General features: G+C 45.1%; 1 protein-coding gene across 1 annotated transcript in view; it reads left to right on the top strand.

Moving 5' to 3' along the window:
* The window catches only part of ACVR2B (activin A receptor type 2B), a 97,618-nt gene extending 83,601 nt beyond the window's left edge, over window positions 1-14,017 (top strand). The window contains exons 4-11 of the mRNA XM_064445097.1: window positions 882-1,033; window positions 2,151-2,294; window positions 3,397-3,540; window positions 4,436-4,584; window positions 8,234-8,348; window positions 9,916-10,054; window positions 12,430-12,560; window positions 13,704-14,017. Of these exons, the coding sequence (XP_064301167.1) occupies window positions 882-1,033; window positions 2,151-2,294; window positions 3,397-3,540; window positions 4,436-4,584; window positions 8,234-8,348; window positions 9,916-10,054; window positions 12,430-12,560; window positions 13,704-13,898 (1,169 nt within the window). The 3' untranslated portion in view covers window positions 13,899-14,017. The remainder of the gene's footprint in view (window positions 1-881; window positions 1,034-2,150; window positions 2,295-3,396; window positions 3,541-4,435; window positions 4,585-8,233; window positions 8,349-9,915; window positions 10,055-12,429; window positions 12,561-13,703) is intronic.
* Window positions 14,018-17,021: the final 3,004 nt, after the last annotated feature.

Genomic DNA, 17,021 nt, shown 5'->3' on the forward strand with positions numbered 1-17,021 from the left:
GAGTTTGTGGATATACTTCAAGGAAGAAAAGTAATAGCAGGTCCTTCTTCAGAGGCTAATAGAAAAATGATGATTCTTTTAGCTGTAGGCTTGCTAAAGTATCATTCAATAAAAATTATTAAGGGACGTGGATCTTTTTCCTTAGGATGGTTTCTTTTGCTATCAACTACTTGCATTTACTGAGCTGTTCCCGTAGACCTTGATCAGATTTTCCTGGGCTTTCCTGTTAGGTTTTTAATTGTTTACATGGGTTTTATTATCTCCTGTTATTAATGTACCCGTAGCAACCTAGTAGCAAATATTCTTCTCTCACAGTTTTCTGTTTAATTTGGCAAGCCTTGCTATTTTTTCCTTCCCTGTCTCCAACATAGCAACATGGCTCCATTTAGTATTCCCATTGTTTGTGTCTCAACTGCACTGATGTAATTTGGAACAAGAACTACAGTGGGAATAGTGCATTTGATTGTGGCTCCGGCAGCATTTTACTAAAAACTGACATCTTGTCAATCACTGTAAAAGGCAAAGCAACTCTGCGAGGGATTTCATGCTCGTTTAATATGTTTGGAAGGGTTAAGAGGAGGAAATTTTCTGTTTTTATGTATCCCAGCAAGAAATACCTATCTTAAGTAAAGGTCAGATGGAGGCTCGGCTTGCTGAGTGTGGTTTGGACCATCATAACTCTGTTATTAGTAGTCATATGGAAAAGAGTAAACTGCAGAGCCTCACGAATAATGTTGGATGTGATGGGACATGCCACTAAGCATTGTCAACTTTGGAGCAGAAGGAAGGATGGGGTTTGGTTGCACCTGGACATGTAGCTAACAGTGTTGTTGCATGCTTGAAGGGTCCTTTCCTTCGTTTACCCTGCTCTTTTTTTGCAGTCATATACGAGCCGCCGCCACCAACGCCCTCCCTGCTCAACATCCTGGTATACTCGCTGCTCCCCATCGCTGTCCTCTCCATGGCCATCCTCTTGGCCTTCTGGATGTACCGTCATCGCAAGCCTCCCTACGGCCACGTCGACATTAATGAGGTGAGGGAGTCGCTCCCCTGTATTTGGACCTTACAAAAGGCACGGAGGCTGCTCGGTATATGTTCACATCCACTTTCGCTTCACTCTTTTCAGGTGGCCTAACTTTTCTTCTCTATCTTTTTGAAGTTGGTGGTACAGCTGGCCTCCATGGTAGCATTAGCATCCCCTGTGAGGCTGGTGGGTTTCGATGGGGTCATCACCATGTCTGAAATTCCTGAGGAATGGAGTTACACAGCCCTGCTTGGTGGCTACCCTTCCCCATAAACTCTCAAACCTGTTGCTTGATTTCAGCCAGCTTTGCGGCGGAGCAGAGATTAGAGAGATGATAAAGTTCCTACCAGCTTTATGGGGTGAGGGGAGATGCTTTCCCTGTAGAAGCTCAGTTTTTATGAGCCATCAGAGAATGCATGCAGGAGGTCATCCATATGGCCCAAAACCATCGGGAACTGGTCTTTGCTGGCTTTGCTGCGCCCTGAGCCTTCTGGTTTCTTCTGAAGAGCCGAGCAGCTACCTCTCCCTCCCTCCTCTGCCCATTATAACCCATACTGTGAACCTTTCCCATCTGAAAGCAGATAGGACAGAGCTCCAACCCTGTGCATCCTGCAGGGTTGCATTGTTCTGGACAAATGCAGAGTTTCAACAGATATGATCTTTATGATGCTGACAGACCTGTTTACTGCCCATTGCTAGGGTTATGTGAAACACCTAATGAAGTGCAAAGCAGTGGGAGGTTTTAGGTGTAGTTGGTTCTTGGGTCAGAAAGATCAAAAAGTTCCTACTTTTGGCAGGAGGTAGCCTTGAGGTCATTGTTGTTTTACATCCCAAAATAGCTCTTGCTTTGAAAACAGAAGAATTCGGGATTTGCCAGAGGATGGCAGGCAGTAGTTCGACACACAAAGTGACACTTGGAGGCATAGACTGTTGTATATGTTCTATACAAATACCCTAGAAAGCAAGATAGGGAATTTTGGGCTGCAAACAGTACATCTAAATAATTTGTATTAAATAAAATGTCACTTCTTTATGCCTCTTTCCCCATATGCAGTCTCCCCATTCCTCCCCTCCCTTTGTTTTACAGTCCAGCTTCAGCTGGTGACAATGTTTTTCTCTCATGCAGGACCCTGGCCCACCACCCCCTTCTCCCCTGGTTGGCCTAAAGCCTCTGCAGCTCTTGGAGATCAAGGCGAGGGGACGCTTTGGCTGCGTGTGGAAGGCTCAGCTGATGAATGACTACGTAGCAGTGAAAATCTTCCCTATTCAGGTGAGAGGGGTATTGCATTAGGTTCTCACTCGCCGGGCTTCCTCACCGGTGCTGAGATGCTCTAAGTGCCTATGGAGGTATTTTTAAGACCATAATAACAAAGATGCGTTTGGACTCTTCTGCTGGGGGAAGAAGTTCAAGGACCCTCCCTTCCTACACGTTTCTCAGTGTTATCTCATTGCCAAATGTCTCCTGTAGTAGTAGTTGTTGCAAGAAGGGCAAAACCAAGCACGTTTGGAAATCTACGGGGTATTTTAACGTCACTGCAAATGTGTTGTTGAAGTCCAGTGAGGCAGTGTGCAGCTGCAGTGCCCAAAGTGCACACAAAGGACCGAAGCCCTGGCTTTGTGTGTTCTGCCTGGGTAGATTATAAATCCGGACCCGAACCCAGCAAACAGTTCACAGCTTACAGAGGCGCAGCCCCAGCGCTGTGAAAGCTAATTGCACCGCAGCATTTCTGTCAGCTCACGTCTTCCGCTCTAGGAAACCTTTGAACATTCCTGACTTGACTCTCTAAGAATTGCAGATGGAAAGAAAAAAGCAATCAAAAGTCAAATGAAAGAAGAATGACTGAAACATCTTTGTGCTCCTCTGCTATCTCTTTCTTCATTAATTTTTTGCCCCGTATTTGTTGTCATAGCGTTGCTAAAGGAGATTTGTAGGAGACTTCTGTCCAAGCCAGCTGTGACCTACTAGTAAATATTCAATAGAGCCTAGATTAGATTTTGCCATCGTAACAATTACAGCTGCGATACAGATCTGGGTGCTGTATGCACAGGTTTTATTCTTGCAAGCTTCCTTAGAAAATCTTGACAAATCTTATTTCTCAGCAAGGTTGGGTTTGGATTCCACCTCCCGCCCCACACGTGTGCTTTAGGAATAGCTGAGGATAATTTTGGAGGAGGGGGGCTGAGAACAGCAACTTCCAGTCTTTCTCCAGCATCTACCCTTTAGGAAAACAGCCTCATTTTGAAGGGATGCATCACACCTGAATGCTAGAGGATGATATTAGGAGGAACATGAGCAGCTCTGACTGAGCTGAAGGAGCTGTTTGCTTTAAAGGGAAGTGTGATCTTTGATGGTGCATTTCTCCGTGCTTTAGGATAAGCAATCTTGGCAGAGCGAGAGGGAGATTTTCAATACTCCTGGCATGAAGCATGAAAACCTTTTGCAATTTATCGCAGCAGAGAAAAGAGGGACAAACCTAGAGACAGAGCTCTGGCTGATCACAGCTTTCCACGACAAGGTAACGTATCATTGCACATACATTTTGGGAAGGCAGAGAGGCGGCTGGTTGTGAAGCAGCAGGATTTGGTGTTTAATATTCTCCCAGAAGCTCCCCTGTAATCCATCCAGTCTGTCCCTGGCGAGCCATGGCTCAGTGGCAGTGGAGAAGTGCTCCCGCTCCCCTCCTTCAGAAGCCCTTCCTTTAGCTTTCAAAGCTTTCCTGTGCAAACGTAGGATTAATAAAGGTGGGAGCTGTGGAGAGAGGCAAGCACTTTTGTGCCACAGCTCATGTATGTGGTGGTCACCACCTCTTACCGTGTGTAGATGAGCAGGTGGGAGCTGGGTGTCACGGACCGTTGCAGTCCCAACTCGCCCCTGTCAGATGGGCTCTGTGTTTGCTTTTGAAGCTCGGGGCATGTCTCCCATTTTATGGATTGCTTTAGTTATCAAACATGACTAACACTTAAAACAAACACTCACAAATCCAGGGTTGAGCCAGCAGTGTTATCCCTCTCTTTAATCCAAGGTCTACTGAGCCAATCATCGCCACAACCAGCTGATACAATGCATCATCTTCTTGCATGGAAGGCTTTCCTCTTTCTTAAGTTAGATGAATTGCTCTGTTTTGAGATGATTTTGTCCCTTCCTTACCTCCCTCCCCTTCCCTGGCAGATTAGTAGGCTCCTTTTAGACATCCATATACTTTCTGTGCTGTCAGAGGCTGAAGACTCAAGAACACTTCTGTTTTTTATTTCGTCTTCCTTTTTACTTTTACCAGTGATTCCCCCCCCCCCCCGCCGTTAAATCAGGTTCAAATTTCTCAACTACTCATTAAAACCGTTTTCTAAATCAGTTGACACATCTGTCACGTAGCAGGGTCCGCGATTAAGAACATACGATGTCCTGTTTCGCAGGGCTCTCTGACGGATTACCTGAAGGGCAATATTATCAGCTGGAATGAGCTCTGCCACGTTGCAGAAACAATGGCCCGTGGCTTGTCCTACCTTCATGAAGATGTCCCGTGGTGCAAAGGTGAAGGACACAAACCTGCTATAGCACACAGGTACGGCCTCTTTCGTTGACACCATTCAAGTACTGTGTTCAGATGTTCGCAGCCTCTTTAAAATTATGTTGTTGAATGGAGGAGGAGATTGTGCGTTTAGGAAGTAAATGCCTTTTAACTCAACAAATCCTATGCTAAGTAAGGATTTTTATCAACCACATAGGAAATGGTGAAGGGCAAGTGAGTGTCTTGTCTGTGAAACAGTCAGTGTGGTTGGTAGTGGTTTATGGCAGATGTCTGAAGGGTAGGTGCTTCCCTCTTCCATCAACTCTCCTCTTGACAGGTAGTGGGAAGGCAAATCTGGGTGCTGAAGAACCGCTCTTTGAAAGGACTGTGCTTGATAAATCACATTATAATCCGTGTATTTCTATGGCCATACCAAGATTTGGACCCTATTTTTTCCTCTAAGTGTTTTAGACTGATAACTCCACTGCATGTCTTCCCACAGAGCTTTTGATCTTTAGGTAAGAAATGGGGAACCTGTAGAAACGCAGAAAATGGCTGCTGTTTATTTTTCACTGTAGTTTTATAGTGCCCAAATTGTGCCAGGGTGCTTAGGAGAGGTGCCAGGATGCTCAGAAGAGGTGCCAGAGCAGGCACCACGGTCCCTCTGAGATCTCCTGGCACACGCTTCAACCCACCTGGGTGGCAGCACCATGGGGACAGCGTGAATCCAGAAAGCAGTGGGTTAAACCATCCTTATTGCAACAATACTTGTTTTAGCCCTTCTCCGCAGTCTCATATTGCTTGCCCCGGACTAAAGCATTGCTGCCACGCAGGAGTGGGGGGAGTTTTCCAGAAGGGATTTACGCAGGCTACACGCCGTAATCCGCGGCTGTACTCCCCCACCACCCACCGCATTTCATCTAGGAGGGACTTAAACCCCACATCCAGCTGCAGCAATTTGTACCCGATCTAGCAGGGCCCTCCTCATGTACAGCAAGATAATCCCTGTTTTTTGCAAGGGTGTCCCTGCCCCCCAAACCACCCCCCTCCCCAGACCTGAAGGTTTCTGAGAGCTGGGGGCTGTTGAAAGACTGCAGGCAGCTGCCTTTGTGCTTCTCCTGGAGCTGACCCCTGTGTCCCTGACATTTGTCCCTGTGGAATAAAGGCAGTGGTTTATACATGAAAATTCCTGAGGGTGGGGAACAGAGGAAGGCTATAGAAAGGCTTTAAAGCAACAGATCGTGCTCATTAGTGTCCCCATCCATTTAGCAAATGATAAAAGATGGAGAATGCACCATTTGTGTGAATTTAGCACATACCTACGGAAGAGGGATTTCAGGACACAGGGGATTTCCCGTGGATTACCCCACTCCTTTTAGTTTTATTTTGGTTTTAAAAGAAGACACCAAATACATTTTAAATCTGGGAGGGGGTGGTATTTTTGAATGGCTTAACACAATGCGTGTGAAGATGCTGGAGTTGCCAGATGGGACTCCCCGAGTCATTGCTGGGCAGGGGTACAGCTAACTCCTTACTGGCCCCTGGCACTACAAGGAGGATTAAGGTTATGGGATCGCTTGTTGGTGCGAAAGTGCCCCCACGTGGAAGCTGAAAATAAAATCTCCGGTGTCTGAATCAAGTTAACGCACCCATCGCTCATAGTCTGCTTGCACTCTTATTCCCTCGTTTGAAGCATTACACGGAGAAAGATGTTTTCCTCTTTTCAGGCCACTTTCCTGTATCAGTGACCATTTTAGGATGGTCTAATGCATACGGTGTTAGCGGAAATTCTAGCTGACACGGCTTGGATCAGGTCTTTCTCCCTGCCCTGGATATGTTTGCATTGCAGCTCACACTCGCCAGTTCGAGGTGGTTTGTGGAAGGAAGGAAAGCCTGGAAAAATGGGGAAATGTATGGAAATAGGAAAAAACACAGGAAGTGCAAAGGGAAGTCCCTGCATCATGTACCAAGATGTAGCAGTTAACTGTTGCATGCCCAATGGGTCACCAGCAGCAGCAAATACCCATACAATAATATAGGTTTACATCTCGCTTCGCTTTGGAAACGTATTGTTCAGGCAGACTGTCTGATAATTTCTGTGTGGTCCTCGTTGAGCCACTGTTTTGCAGAAATCTCATGCACAATCTGTACCATCCTGGAGGGCGTAATCCCCTAATGCTGACCGAGCAAAGGAGTTTATCTGTGTCATTAGATGATGGCTGTTTTCTAAGCCTGTGGGGAAACTGCTATAGCGTGGAAACAGTCAGTCTCTAAGATGACATGATTTAGGTAAATGGTGTTTTTCTGTGTAACGGAGTGTTACATACGTTTGGCAGGCTCTGCAAAACTCTGTGTCCCCTTGAGCTGATGGAGGCTGGTTTCTGGTGGGGTTCCCTGGCTGTATGATGCTCTCCAACTTCACACCCACTTCCCCCATCTTAATCCTCGAGGCAGAAATGCCCATCACATAATGTTTAGCTTAGAAAGGAAAAATCCTTTCTTCTGATTTTTTAAGCTCAGAGTCAGGGACTGGGTGGTACAGGATGCTTTTTGCTCACGCTGCTTCGAGCTGGTGCTCTGGCATCCGAGGCTGCAGGGAGCAGCCCTTCTCTATGGTCCAGCAGTTTCTCTCTTCCCAAAGAATTTTGACAGGTCCCTCTAGTGTGGAACAATTGTATCTGCCCTCATTAATTATTTTGTGCAGGCCTGCAATGTCCTGCAATCAGCAGGGTCACCGAGTGAATTGATGATAGGGAAATTATAATGCTGAGCATACAGGACAATTGCCATCTGCTGTCTAAGGTCTGTAATTTAATTACATTGCCAAACGTTCATTTTCAGAAGAAAATGCGGGAAGCCCAGGGAACAGGGCTTGACTGCTTAGGCATCTTGACCCTCCTCCACCCTGACTTTCCAGCGCCTGCAGATTTACCTGAGCTGCCCTGAAACAATCCCGCTGCAGCACAGGACTGACACAAATGTCCCCTCAAAGCCGCCACCAAGCACAGACCCACCATCTCTACCGCAAACGCTTACACCTGCCCGTCAGCTGCCTGGTCCCATCCCGCCAGCTCCTCTGAGTGGGGGCTCACCCCATCCCCTGCTTGCTTTCCAACCCTCCAATTCTCTGGGGAAGATCGGTCCAGCAATTAAAACATAAGTGTAATAGATGACTATGGCAAAAGTCTGTTGAAGTGCGTAGTCAGGGTGAACAGATTCCCATCGGCATCTGCTAATTTCCAGAAAGATCTAATTTTGTAGACAGGAGTGAACATCCTTACTAGGACAAAGAGTAAATTCACCTCCTTAATCTGTCCTGCATTTGTTGTTGGGAGTGAGAAACGCGAGAAGTGCCCAGAGGTGGGGGTCCACAGCTGGTACTCAGAGCAAGAAATGGTGCCTTATAGTGCCTGCTCTAATTAAAACACCTGCTTTATATCATCCCTTGCTTTTATTCTGAGGTTAATTCACTGTAGGCTTCAGCCGACTCTGTGCCGGGCAGCACAGGGCTGCTTGGTTGTGTTTTAGGGACGCAGGCAGCAACAAGCTGCCGAATTTGCCAGGGCTGGCCGTGCCAGAGAGGGAATGAAGGAGCTGATTTACTGGGGGCTGCTGAGCCTATAGACTTAAAACGTGTTGCAATGTGATTTAGATGTGTGCCGTAATAAACCCTTCCCAAACTTGCTTCTTGGCTTGTCCGTAGGGACTTCAAGAGTAAAAATGTCTTGCTGAAGAACGACTTGACGGCAGTGCTAGCCGATTTTGGACTAGCTGTACGGTTTGAACCTGGAAAACCTCCAGGGGACACTCATGGACAGGTAATCATTATCTTTAACAATAACATTTTAAAAAGTTGGGCTTGCCGTAGCTCCTCAGGAGTGGGGGTCAGTTTGTATAGATGCATTTAATTCTCTTTGAGATATGTATTTTCCATAAAAGCTTGTGCTCAGACATAAATTCCAGGAGCTGCTTTGATCTGGGTGAGAGGGGAGAGTGCTCGGACCCTCCTGACTGCTGTGCAGGTGGAGTCCTCCCGGCCCCGGGGGCAGACGGCTTCTTCTTCAAACATGGGACTTGCTGACTCTTCATTGTCTGGGTATTAAATATTAATACTCCTAAAATTATTCATTTATTTTTAAGAATTCAGCTGGGCTGGCTGCTTGGGTGACCTTTAGCAATGGCAGATCTTGAGAGCAGGCTGTGCGCTGCGTAAACAATTTAGTGTGCTTTTATGGGCTCTTAATTTTCTGCCTTTGCTTTGCATCGTGGCAAGTGGCCCTTCGTCCTGCTCTCATGCTGGGGCACAGCAAGGCCAGCATCCCCTCCGGGTGCCTCCGGGGTTTTTTGAATGCCCATCTCCAATACAGGCTCCCGTTTTACCTTTATTTCAGAAGGAGTGAACACTTCTGGGTGAGCACCCCCTGGCTTTCCTAATTTTTGCCTTCTTTGTTTGGGCTTTTCCAGTATTTTCTATGCCTTTTCACATCCTGGCTTCCCCCTGTCCCCACTGCCTCAGGTAACAGCAAGAACAGATGAGAATTTCCTGAAGGAAAATATTAAAGGCATTTCAATTCTCATCTGAAAAAGGTGGGGTTTTTTCCTTGCTCTGCTCTCCACTGTCCTACATTACAGGCTATAATTCTGCCATGTATGTAACCACAACCATGTGAGGAGCTTGGTATGGCTCTGCCTGGACTAAACAGAACAAGGGAGGTGCTGTAGTGGGGACTGAATCCCCTCAAAGCGAGAGGGGATCTTTTCCGAACAGATCACAGCAAGCCAGGGCAGGGTAAACTTCGCAGGGTTCACGCTTTACTACTCCTGTGGATGCAGGAGACTTGTTTTATCCAGGGCTGTCAAACCAACACCTTTTCCTACCACTTCAGGATATATCAATTTTACTCTTCTCTTTTTTTATATATATTGAATTTCTTTTTTTAGTGAAAGGGGATTGAACTTTCAACAACCATGATAACCAAGCCTGACTTGACCTCAGGGTGTTTCATGTGTCTCCAAAGACAGCATTTTCTCATGCAGCGTGTGCTGCTGGAGCAAAACGTGGTGGGACACAGAGTAGGCAGCGTTTCATCCATACTCACTGCACCGCACCTCATTTAAATTAGACCTGTAGCGCACGCTGCGTGACTATCACACACGTAGCCGTGCACTTCGGCTTTTTCCTTCAGGTAGCTTATCTATACTTGAGTGATCTTAATGACGGTCGGTGTCAGAAAAAACATCCCCCTTTTGCATGTATTTGTAGTGAGGTGCAACTTCAGCAGAAGTAGCCTTAAGGCTAATGAAACCAGCTGTCATTCATCTCCAACCAGCAGAGGCTGATGGGCCCAACTGGAACATAACCTGAGTTGTTTTTTATCTCTGTAGGTGGGAACGAGGCGGTATATGGCTCCCGAAGTGTTAGAGGGAGCAATCAACTTCCAACGAGACGCCTTCCTGAGAATAGACATGTATGCAATGGGGCTGGTGTTGTGGGAGCTAGTCTCCAGATGCAGAGCAGTTGATGGTAAGAATAAGGATTGTCCCTTCCCTGGGAAGCGCTCTGTTTCAGCATGGTTTAGTGGTCCAGAGAATGGGCCTGGTTTTGTTTTTAAAAAATAATAATCAATGACGTATTTTTAAGCAGCTAACCAGTTTTTCACTTGCTTGTTTTTTAGCACAAGCTGTCATTCTCTGTAGATAATAACCTTTGTAAGTCTTCAAGTCTCAAAGTGCTTTTAACTGCGCTGGTTACGTTGCAAGTTGGCTGAGAACTCAGAGGGAGAGGAGTAGGTGATTCCTCCATCAGTGCTGGGTGTCCTTTAGTCCTGAGCCTGCTCTGTGCTGCTGTCCGTGGCACACTGCATTCCTGCCTGAGACCGAGGCAGGCTTTGAGCTCTGGAGAAGAGCCGCGCTCAGCTCCGGCTCGGCTGTCACCTCGCTTCGGCAGGGCAGTGTGGTGGCCTGAACAGAATGCCCAGGAGTGAAGCACCTCAGTGAAATACCAGGAACACAGGGCTGGAAAGATGATCTTGGGTCAGCAAGGCCATTTCCCTGCTATCATAAGTTGTTAGGTTTAATCTCTGACTTTTTCTGACCGAGCCCTCTCTCAGCAGTGGGCTGAGTTTGTTGTTCCATCTGCAACTTTGGAGGATCTCACTTTCTCCTGAATGATCCAAAAGAATGAACTTTCATGGTGTCTCCTTTTTCAGGTTTTTTTAATCCTAAAACAATGCTGCAAAATGGGGCGTCTTTTCTGTCCAAATAGGACATCTGCCCTTTGGTGACACCCTCGCCATTTGCAGGACCTTGCTCCTGGTCAGGGAAGCAATCATTTCATTGTAGTAGCTCCAAGGCTGCTTGCTCCATCTTCTTTCTTCCTGTATAGATATGGGTGCTCTGGACTGAATATCAAGTTCATAAATAAACAGTACCTCACCTTGACTTCAAATGTTTTTGTTAGTGATACAGTAGGACTGAGGAGCTTGATTATAATTAGGATGTCTGCATAGGTGTGTGGTAAGGGGAGGTCTTTTATCCAGATAAAATGCTGGAGGAGCGGAGAGGTGGGAGCACAGTGGGGTGAAATGGTGGTACCCAGATCACTCATGTAGGAATAACCCTTCGCTGTTGAGGCCCCCCAGATATCCGCTTGGATTTTTGCCTGTCATGTCTTTGATCGCCTTCCAACTCTTCTCAGACAGCAGCTGGCCAAGATGCTCCTGGTGCCATACACAGCACCGTTAAATCAGAGGGAAGGCTTCCTTTGGGATGATGGGGCGTTACGCGGAACCTCATCTGCACTTCTAGCTCAGAAGTGATGCGTAAACAGCAGATTTGGCTTGGAGATCACCTGTGCAGCTCTTCATAGCCTTGATTCCTCTTGGAGGAAGAGGAAGGGAAGGTCTTGCGCATTATTGTGCCATCCGTTGGAACGGGTGTTTCAGCTGGGTTTAGTGACTGGCATTGTGGCAACAATAATAATGATAAGCTGTTTCAGTGATTTTTTTGTTTTTAAGAGTACCTAAACATAATTTTGTTGGTGTCACAGTTCATGACCAGCTAAAGTAGTCAGTTCTTTTATTTTATTCTGGAAAGGCCCTCTCGACATATCTCCACTCTTTGCTACCGAGAAACCATAAGCAACGCCACAAACCACCTTGAGAAAGCCCATCCGTTAAGCTGGGCTGCCGTTTGTGTGAAAGCATCTACGCCTTGCCAAAAGCCAAATGACGTTTCAATAAGCAGAAGTTATTGCTACCATGCGACATCTGCACTGATACTCGTAATAGTTGTCTCATTCCTATGGCCCAGGGCAGTTCACAGCCATAACTGGTATAACTAAAGCATTCAGAAATCATTTTGCGCTTAGGAGCTGGTACCTGGGACAAGTGCATCTGGCTCCAGCGTGCCAGGGCTGGCTCAAACCTATGAACAAGCCAGATCACAAAGGAAGAAATTATAAGTGTTGGATATGCTTGACCTTGCTAGTCAGTGCCTGAAATGAAATTATTCTCATGCTGAAACCTTCCTCTAGGTTACTGTGTGTTGAATTGCTATGCCAAAACATGAGGAGGATGGGCTGACTTGATCTTTCTATTAAAATAAATCATGGGCTACCCAGCAAGCCTCCTTGAAGGAGAGCAGTAGGATTGGGAGGCCCAGCTGAGGGTTTGGATTCGTAACTCCACGAGGTGGAAAATGCATGGCCAGACAAGCAGCAGGGACAGCAAAGTCCATTGTGCAGCAGGAATGTAAATCACATTTGTCTGCAATGACGTGAGCCTCGGGCTTTGCTGCGGTGGGTTGAGGTTGCTTTGGAGCTGCGGCTCGCTCATGGCTGGGGAGGACACGGCTCTGCAGAGGACATTTCTCTAACCCGGTTCTCCGTGTGCACCTTAGGTCCAGTGGATGAATACATGCTGCCTTTTGAAGAAGAAATAGGTCAGCACCCATCCCTTGAGGACCTGCAAGAAGTGGTGGTTCACAAGAAGATGCGCCCTGTGTTCAAGGATCACTGGCTGAAACATCCCGTACGTCCCTCCTGGTTAATGGTGGAAAATGTTTTCCTGTGTGACAGGAGCAAGGGATGCAGTTCTGCGTCACTCGTTAGCTTCAGAGGGAAACTAACCAGTCCACCCCAGTGCTAGAGAGAGTCAGCGCTGGGGAATGAGGGGTTGCTCAACACCTTCATGCTCCCCTTTCCATTTTTCCCTTGTATTTATAGAGTAAACCAGCTGATTAAAGTCAGCCAGTGCTGAACACGGAGCGTGTGGTTGTTTAGTAGGACTCCTTTAATACGGTGAAAGAATGGAAAATGACGTCCCTTTCATTAAGACAAACAATCCATACCGTTAGAGACGCGTTCCTCACAAGCTCGATAGCATGCAAGACTTGAACAATTTTTTGAGGAAAAATTAATTAGACGTGAAGGCAAGCAGACAATGAAGCAAAATGCAGCCTGGGTTTCCCAGAGGTAGATCATTCCAGGCTTGCATTTTTAATAAAAGAGGTGATTTTTTTCAGACTGGGAAGCTGAGCAGATGATGAAATCTCACAGGGCTTCAGTAAGGAGCTAAATGCCTCTATTCTGACCAAGCTGCCACGGTTTTGGCTAGACTCGGGTGTACTAACGCATTGCCTAGAAGTCAAGGAGAGCTGCGGGTTGTAGATAAAGATGAGCGTTCCCGTTCAAACGAGGGTTCAAGTAAGAGCTGTACTCTTCCAGCGATGTCGAATTCGGTTATTTTGGGGATATCTACAGAAGCGATTGCAGACGAAGCAGCTGTTTCGTAGTAACTGATGCAATGCGGCCAGCTCTCATGGCTTTATCATGGGAAGCGTAATACCTGATGTCTTGGCTTTTAAAGCTTTAACTGCTGAATCTTGGGGCGTATGTCGATATTTTAAAAAGTACTTTTAGGGCTATGAAAAAAAGCTGGATTTGACTGAGCCCTACAGCCTTAGAAAGCAGAAGCTTAAAAAACCCCAAAAATACATATTTAAAGTAATTTTTGAAGCTAATCGTGTGATAATTTGCGTAACGTGGAGAAAACATTCTTAGTTTTTCTTTACAGCGTTAAGCTGTGTTAAGCGGACCGCCTCGTCTGCTGCAGAGACGGTCCCCGGAGCAGGCTTTGTTGCTGAAGGTGCTTTCTCCCCCTTGTTGTCCGCAGGGCTTGGCGCAGCTCTGCGTGACCATCGAAGAGTGCTGGGACCACGATGCGGAGGCTCGGCTCTCGGCGGGCTGTGTCGAGGAGCGCATTGCGCAGATCCGCAAATCCGTAAACGGCACTACCTCGGACTGCCTCGTCTCCATCGTGACGTCTGTCACCAACGTGGACTTGCCGCCCAAAGAGTCTAGTATCTAAGTCCTGGTTCACTTTTGTCTTTCCAGACTCAGTGGATTTAAAAAAAAAAAGAAAAAAAGTTTAAAAAAAAACCCACACAAAAAAAAAAAACAAAAACAAAAACACAAAAATCCAACAAACACATGAATGCAGCTGCTATTTTATCTTGACTTTTTATTATTATTGTTATTATTATTATTATTATTTTTTGGATTGGATCAATTTTACCAGCACATTGCTCTACTGTATTAAAAAAAAGGACATTTCAGCAAGCATTCAGGTGCCGACTAATGAATGCAGAAAAGGTGCAGGTACCTCAGAACCTCAACAAACTCACTTCAGTTGTTTTTATTTTATTCAGTTTTCTGGGTTTCTCTTTATCGGTCTGTCTTCTAAGCGGAGCATCTGTGACGTAAAGGAAAACCACCTACCATCTTAGAAAACGCAATGCTGCAAACTGTGGAGGAAACTTAAGACTGTTATATAAAGAATACACCTTCCTCAAAAGGAATTTTTTCCCCATTTTGTTTTGGTTTTGGGTTCAGTTCCTTTTTTTTTTTTGTCTTTGGAAGTGAGCTTCAAAAAAAAACAGCAGATGTGTCTTTTACGGATCTAACGGGTGTCATTGTAACATGGAAAAAAAAGTAACTGGGCGGAGAATGTTAATTCTTGATGGTAGAATTGAAGGGGGGAGCATAGAATAGGGGTGGGGAGAGTCACGTTGGACTTGGCAGCATTTGGGGAAACATCATTTGCTATGGAGCTACTTCTCAGGTAACCATTAGAGGAGGGGCAAGACATTTCTGGGCAGAGTATTAACGGCTGCAGCGTATGGAGAAAGCTGAGTTAAAGAGCCAGTGGTCGTAAGCAAGGTGCTAGTTCCTTCTTCCTCCAGTATCTTGGGCTTGGGCAGTAAAAGAACAAAGCAGAACTAGAGTTACCTTTTCTTTTTTGACTCCAGATAGTTACAGAAGGATGCTGTTAAGCGGTGTCATTTAAAGAGATGGGAGGGTGTGTTCTCAGAAGCACTTCGGTAAAATACTGGAAGATGGGAAAGTTTTTGCATCTCGCTTTAAGTGCGGGTCAGCTCAGGCAATTTGGCCTCGGGGGTGATTATCTGTCGGCCCAAGCTACTGGTGCAGATGGTGGAAAGAGGGAAAGTGTGAAAACTGGCTCTGTAATTTTTTTTTCCTTATGAATTTGGGGCTGGGGGGTGTGTGGAAATCCCTGAACTGGCGGCAAGTGGCTCCTGTAGCATCCGAGAAGCCTACGAAGGGCCCGGTTGCGGGATGCAGAGGCAGCTGAGCAGCAGCAGTGACGATCGCAGCATCTCTCCGACTGGTTTCTTTGACGCTGCTTTCTCCCTACTCTGTGACGAAACTCTTTTGTCTTAAAGTGGTGCATATTCTAAAATACCATTACTCTTATTATGCCATAAACTTGCTCTAGTCAGTGAATGTTCCTAATGCTGCTGATTCAACATTGAAATATTTTTTTAATTTGCAAAACATGCAATGTTTAAAAAAAAAAAACCTAAAAAAAAAAAAACCACCGCAAAACACACACACACACACACACACACACACACACGTTACGTGGCTTCCGAGGTTTAAACTGAAAAAAAAAAAAAATATTAAAAACTTCATGACCACAGACCACCTCAAACCAGAAATACCTCAGAATTTTCTACTTGTATGAGTTTTATTATATATTTTGTTAGTTGTGTTGTCTTGTAGTAAGTATATTTTAATGTAAGTTGGCTTTTATGACAAGGGAGTTTTAAAAAAAGAAAAAAAAGAAAAAAAGTTCCAAAATCTTTTAGGAAGTGCTACCATTTTTTTTTTTTTGTTTTATAAAGCACCATTGTAAATAACTGTATACAGTTGTAGAATAACTGCCTATATAAGGTACCTGGGCATTATTCACTCTTATTTGTGAAGGCTGTTTTCCATTCTGTGTTATTTTTTGGTCTGTTTTAGTGAAAGGACAGTACATCTTTTTTATTATTATTTTTCTTTTTATTTTTATTTTTTTGACTTTTAATATAACATGAATTCTGTGTCTTGCTAGACTGACAAAGTTATGTCCGTTGGATGGCCAGAACTTCTAAATTTTGCTTTGCGTTAAGCCAAAATCCAGACCTAAACCCATCACCCTGTAATGAAGATGTAAAAAGTCTGTGTTATATAAACAAATTGGACTTCTTGCCATTGCCAAAACTGTCAGCGTGTACCCTTGCACGGGTACAATTTATTAAGCAAACAAAATCGCTAATTGGAGAAAATAGAAAGAAAATTGAAATATATTTCTTGAAAAATATAGCTTTAAAACCCAGAGGTCACAAATGAGGACACCGTCCTTTATCTTGAAGAGACATTAAGATAATTGCCTTAATTTGTCTATCTGAATAAAGTCTTAACCTAGTCTTTCAAGTTACTGAATGTATATTGCATATTAGTACGTACCCACATGTAACTGTATTTCCGTGTGTAGGTTTGGAAGTTTCTGTTTCTTAATGTGCTTCTGTTGAGAACACCTTGACAAAACCAGACAGAACGATACCATTCTGACACGGCCGATGTCCCCCGTGGTGGTTGGCATCTTTGGGCCTGATGCTGCGACATACCTATGCTTAGCATTAAGTGTGTAGGTAGCTCTTCTGGTGTCGTGACGTTAGGCACTCGCTTAGTGTTAAGCATGGTCCTGAAGGTTTGCAGGATCAGTATTTTTCACGTTTAATACATTTCTGCACTGAAATTTATATAAAAATGTGACTGTTCTAGAAGCGAAGCGATGTAAGGGTTGGGGTGGAGCGGAGAGCAGTTAAGGACGAGTGAATACTTGTTTCGAGGTGGGCTTGTGCCCGTTTCCCTGGGAATGGGAGCCAGTTCATATTGCTGCAGAAAGAAAAAAGCTGTACTGTCTTTTAACTGTTAATATCTGTTTGCTGTTCTGGATTTTTTTCCTTCAGCATTATGTATTGTGGCTAAAACAGGCTTATTACAGCAGTTGCTTTTTTATCCTGATTTCTTTAAGAAGCTTTAAAGTATTTATTGAAAGTGCCATATGATTTTGATAGCCTATTAGACAGTCTCTGAAATCTTCTCTTTTGAGAGAGCATAAACAAAAATTCTCACGTGTAGC

Source organism: Phalacrocorax carbo, chromosome 2, assembly GCF_963921805.1.
Source record: "Phalacrocorax carbo chromosome 2, bPhaCar2.1, whole genome shotgun sequence".
NCBI classification, from domain to species: Eukaryota; Metazoa; Chordata; class Aves; order Suliformes; family Phalacrocoracidae; genus Phalacrocorax; species Phalacrocorax carbo.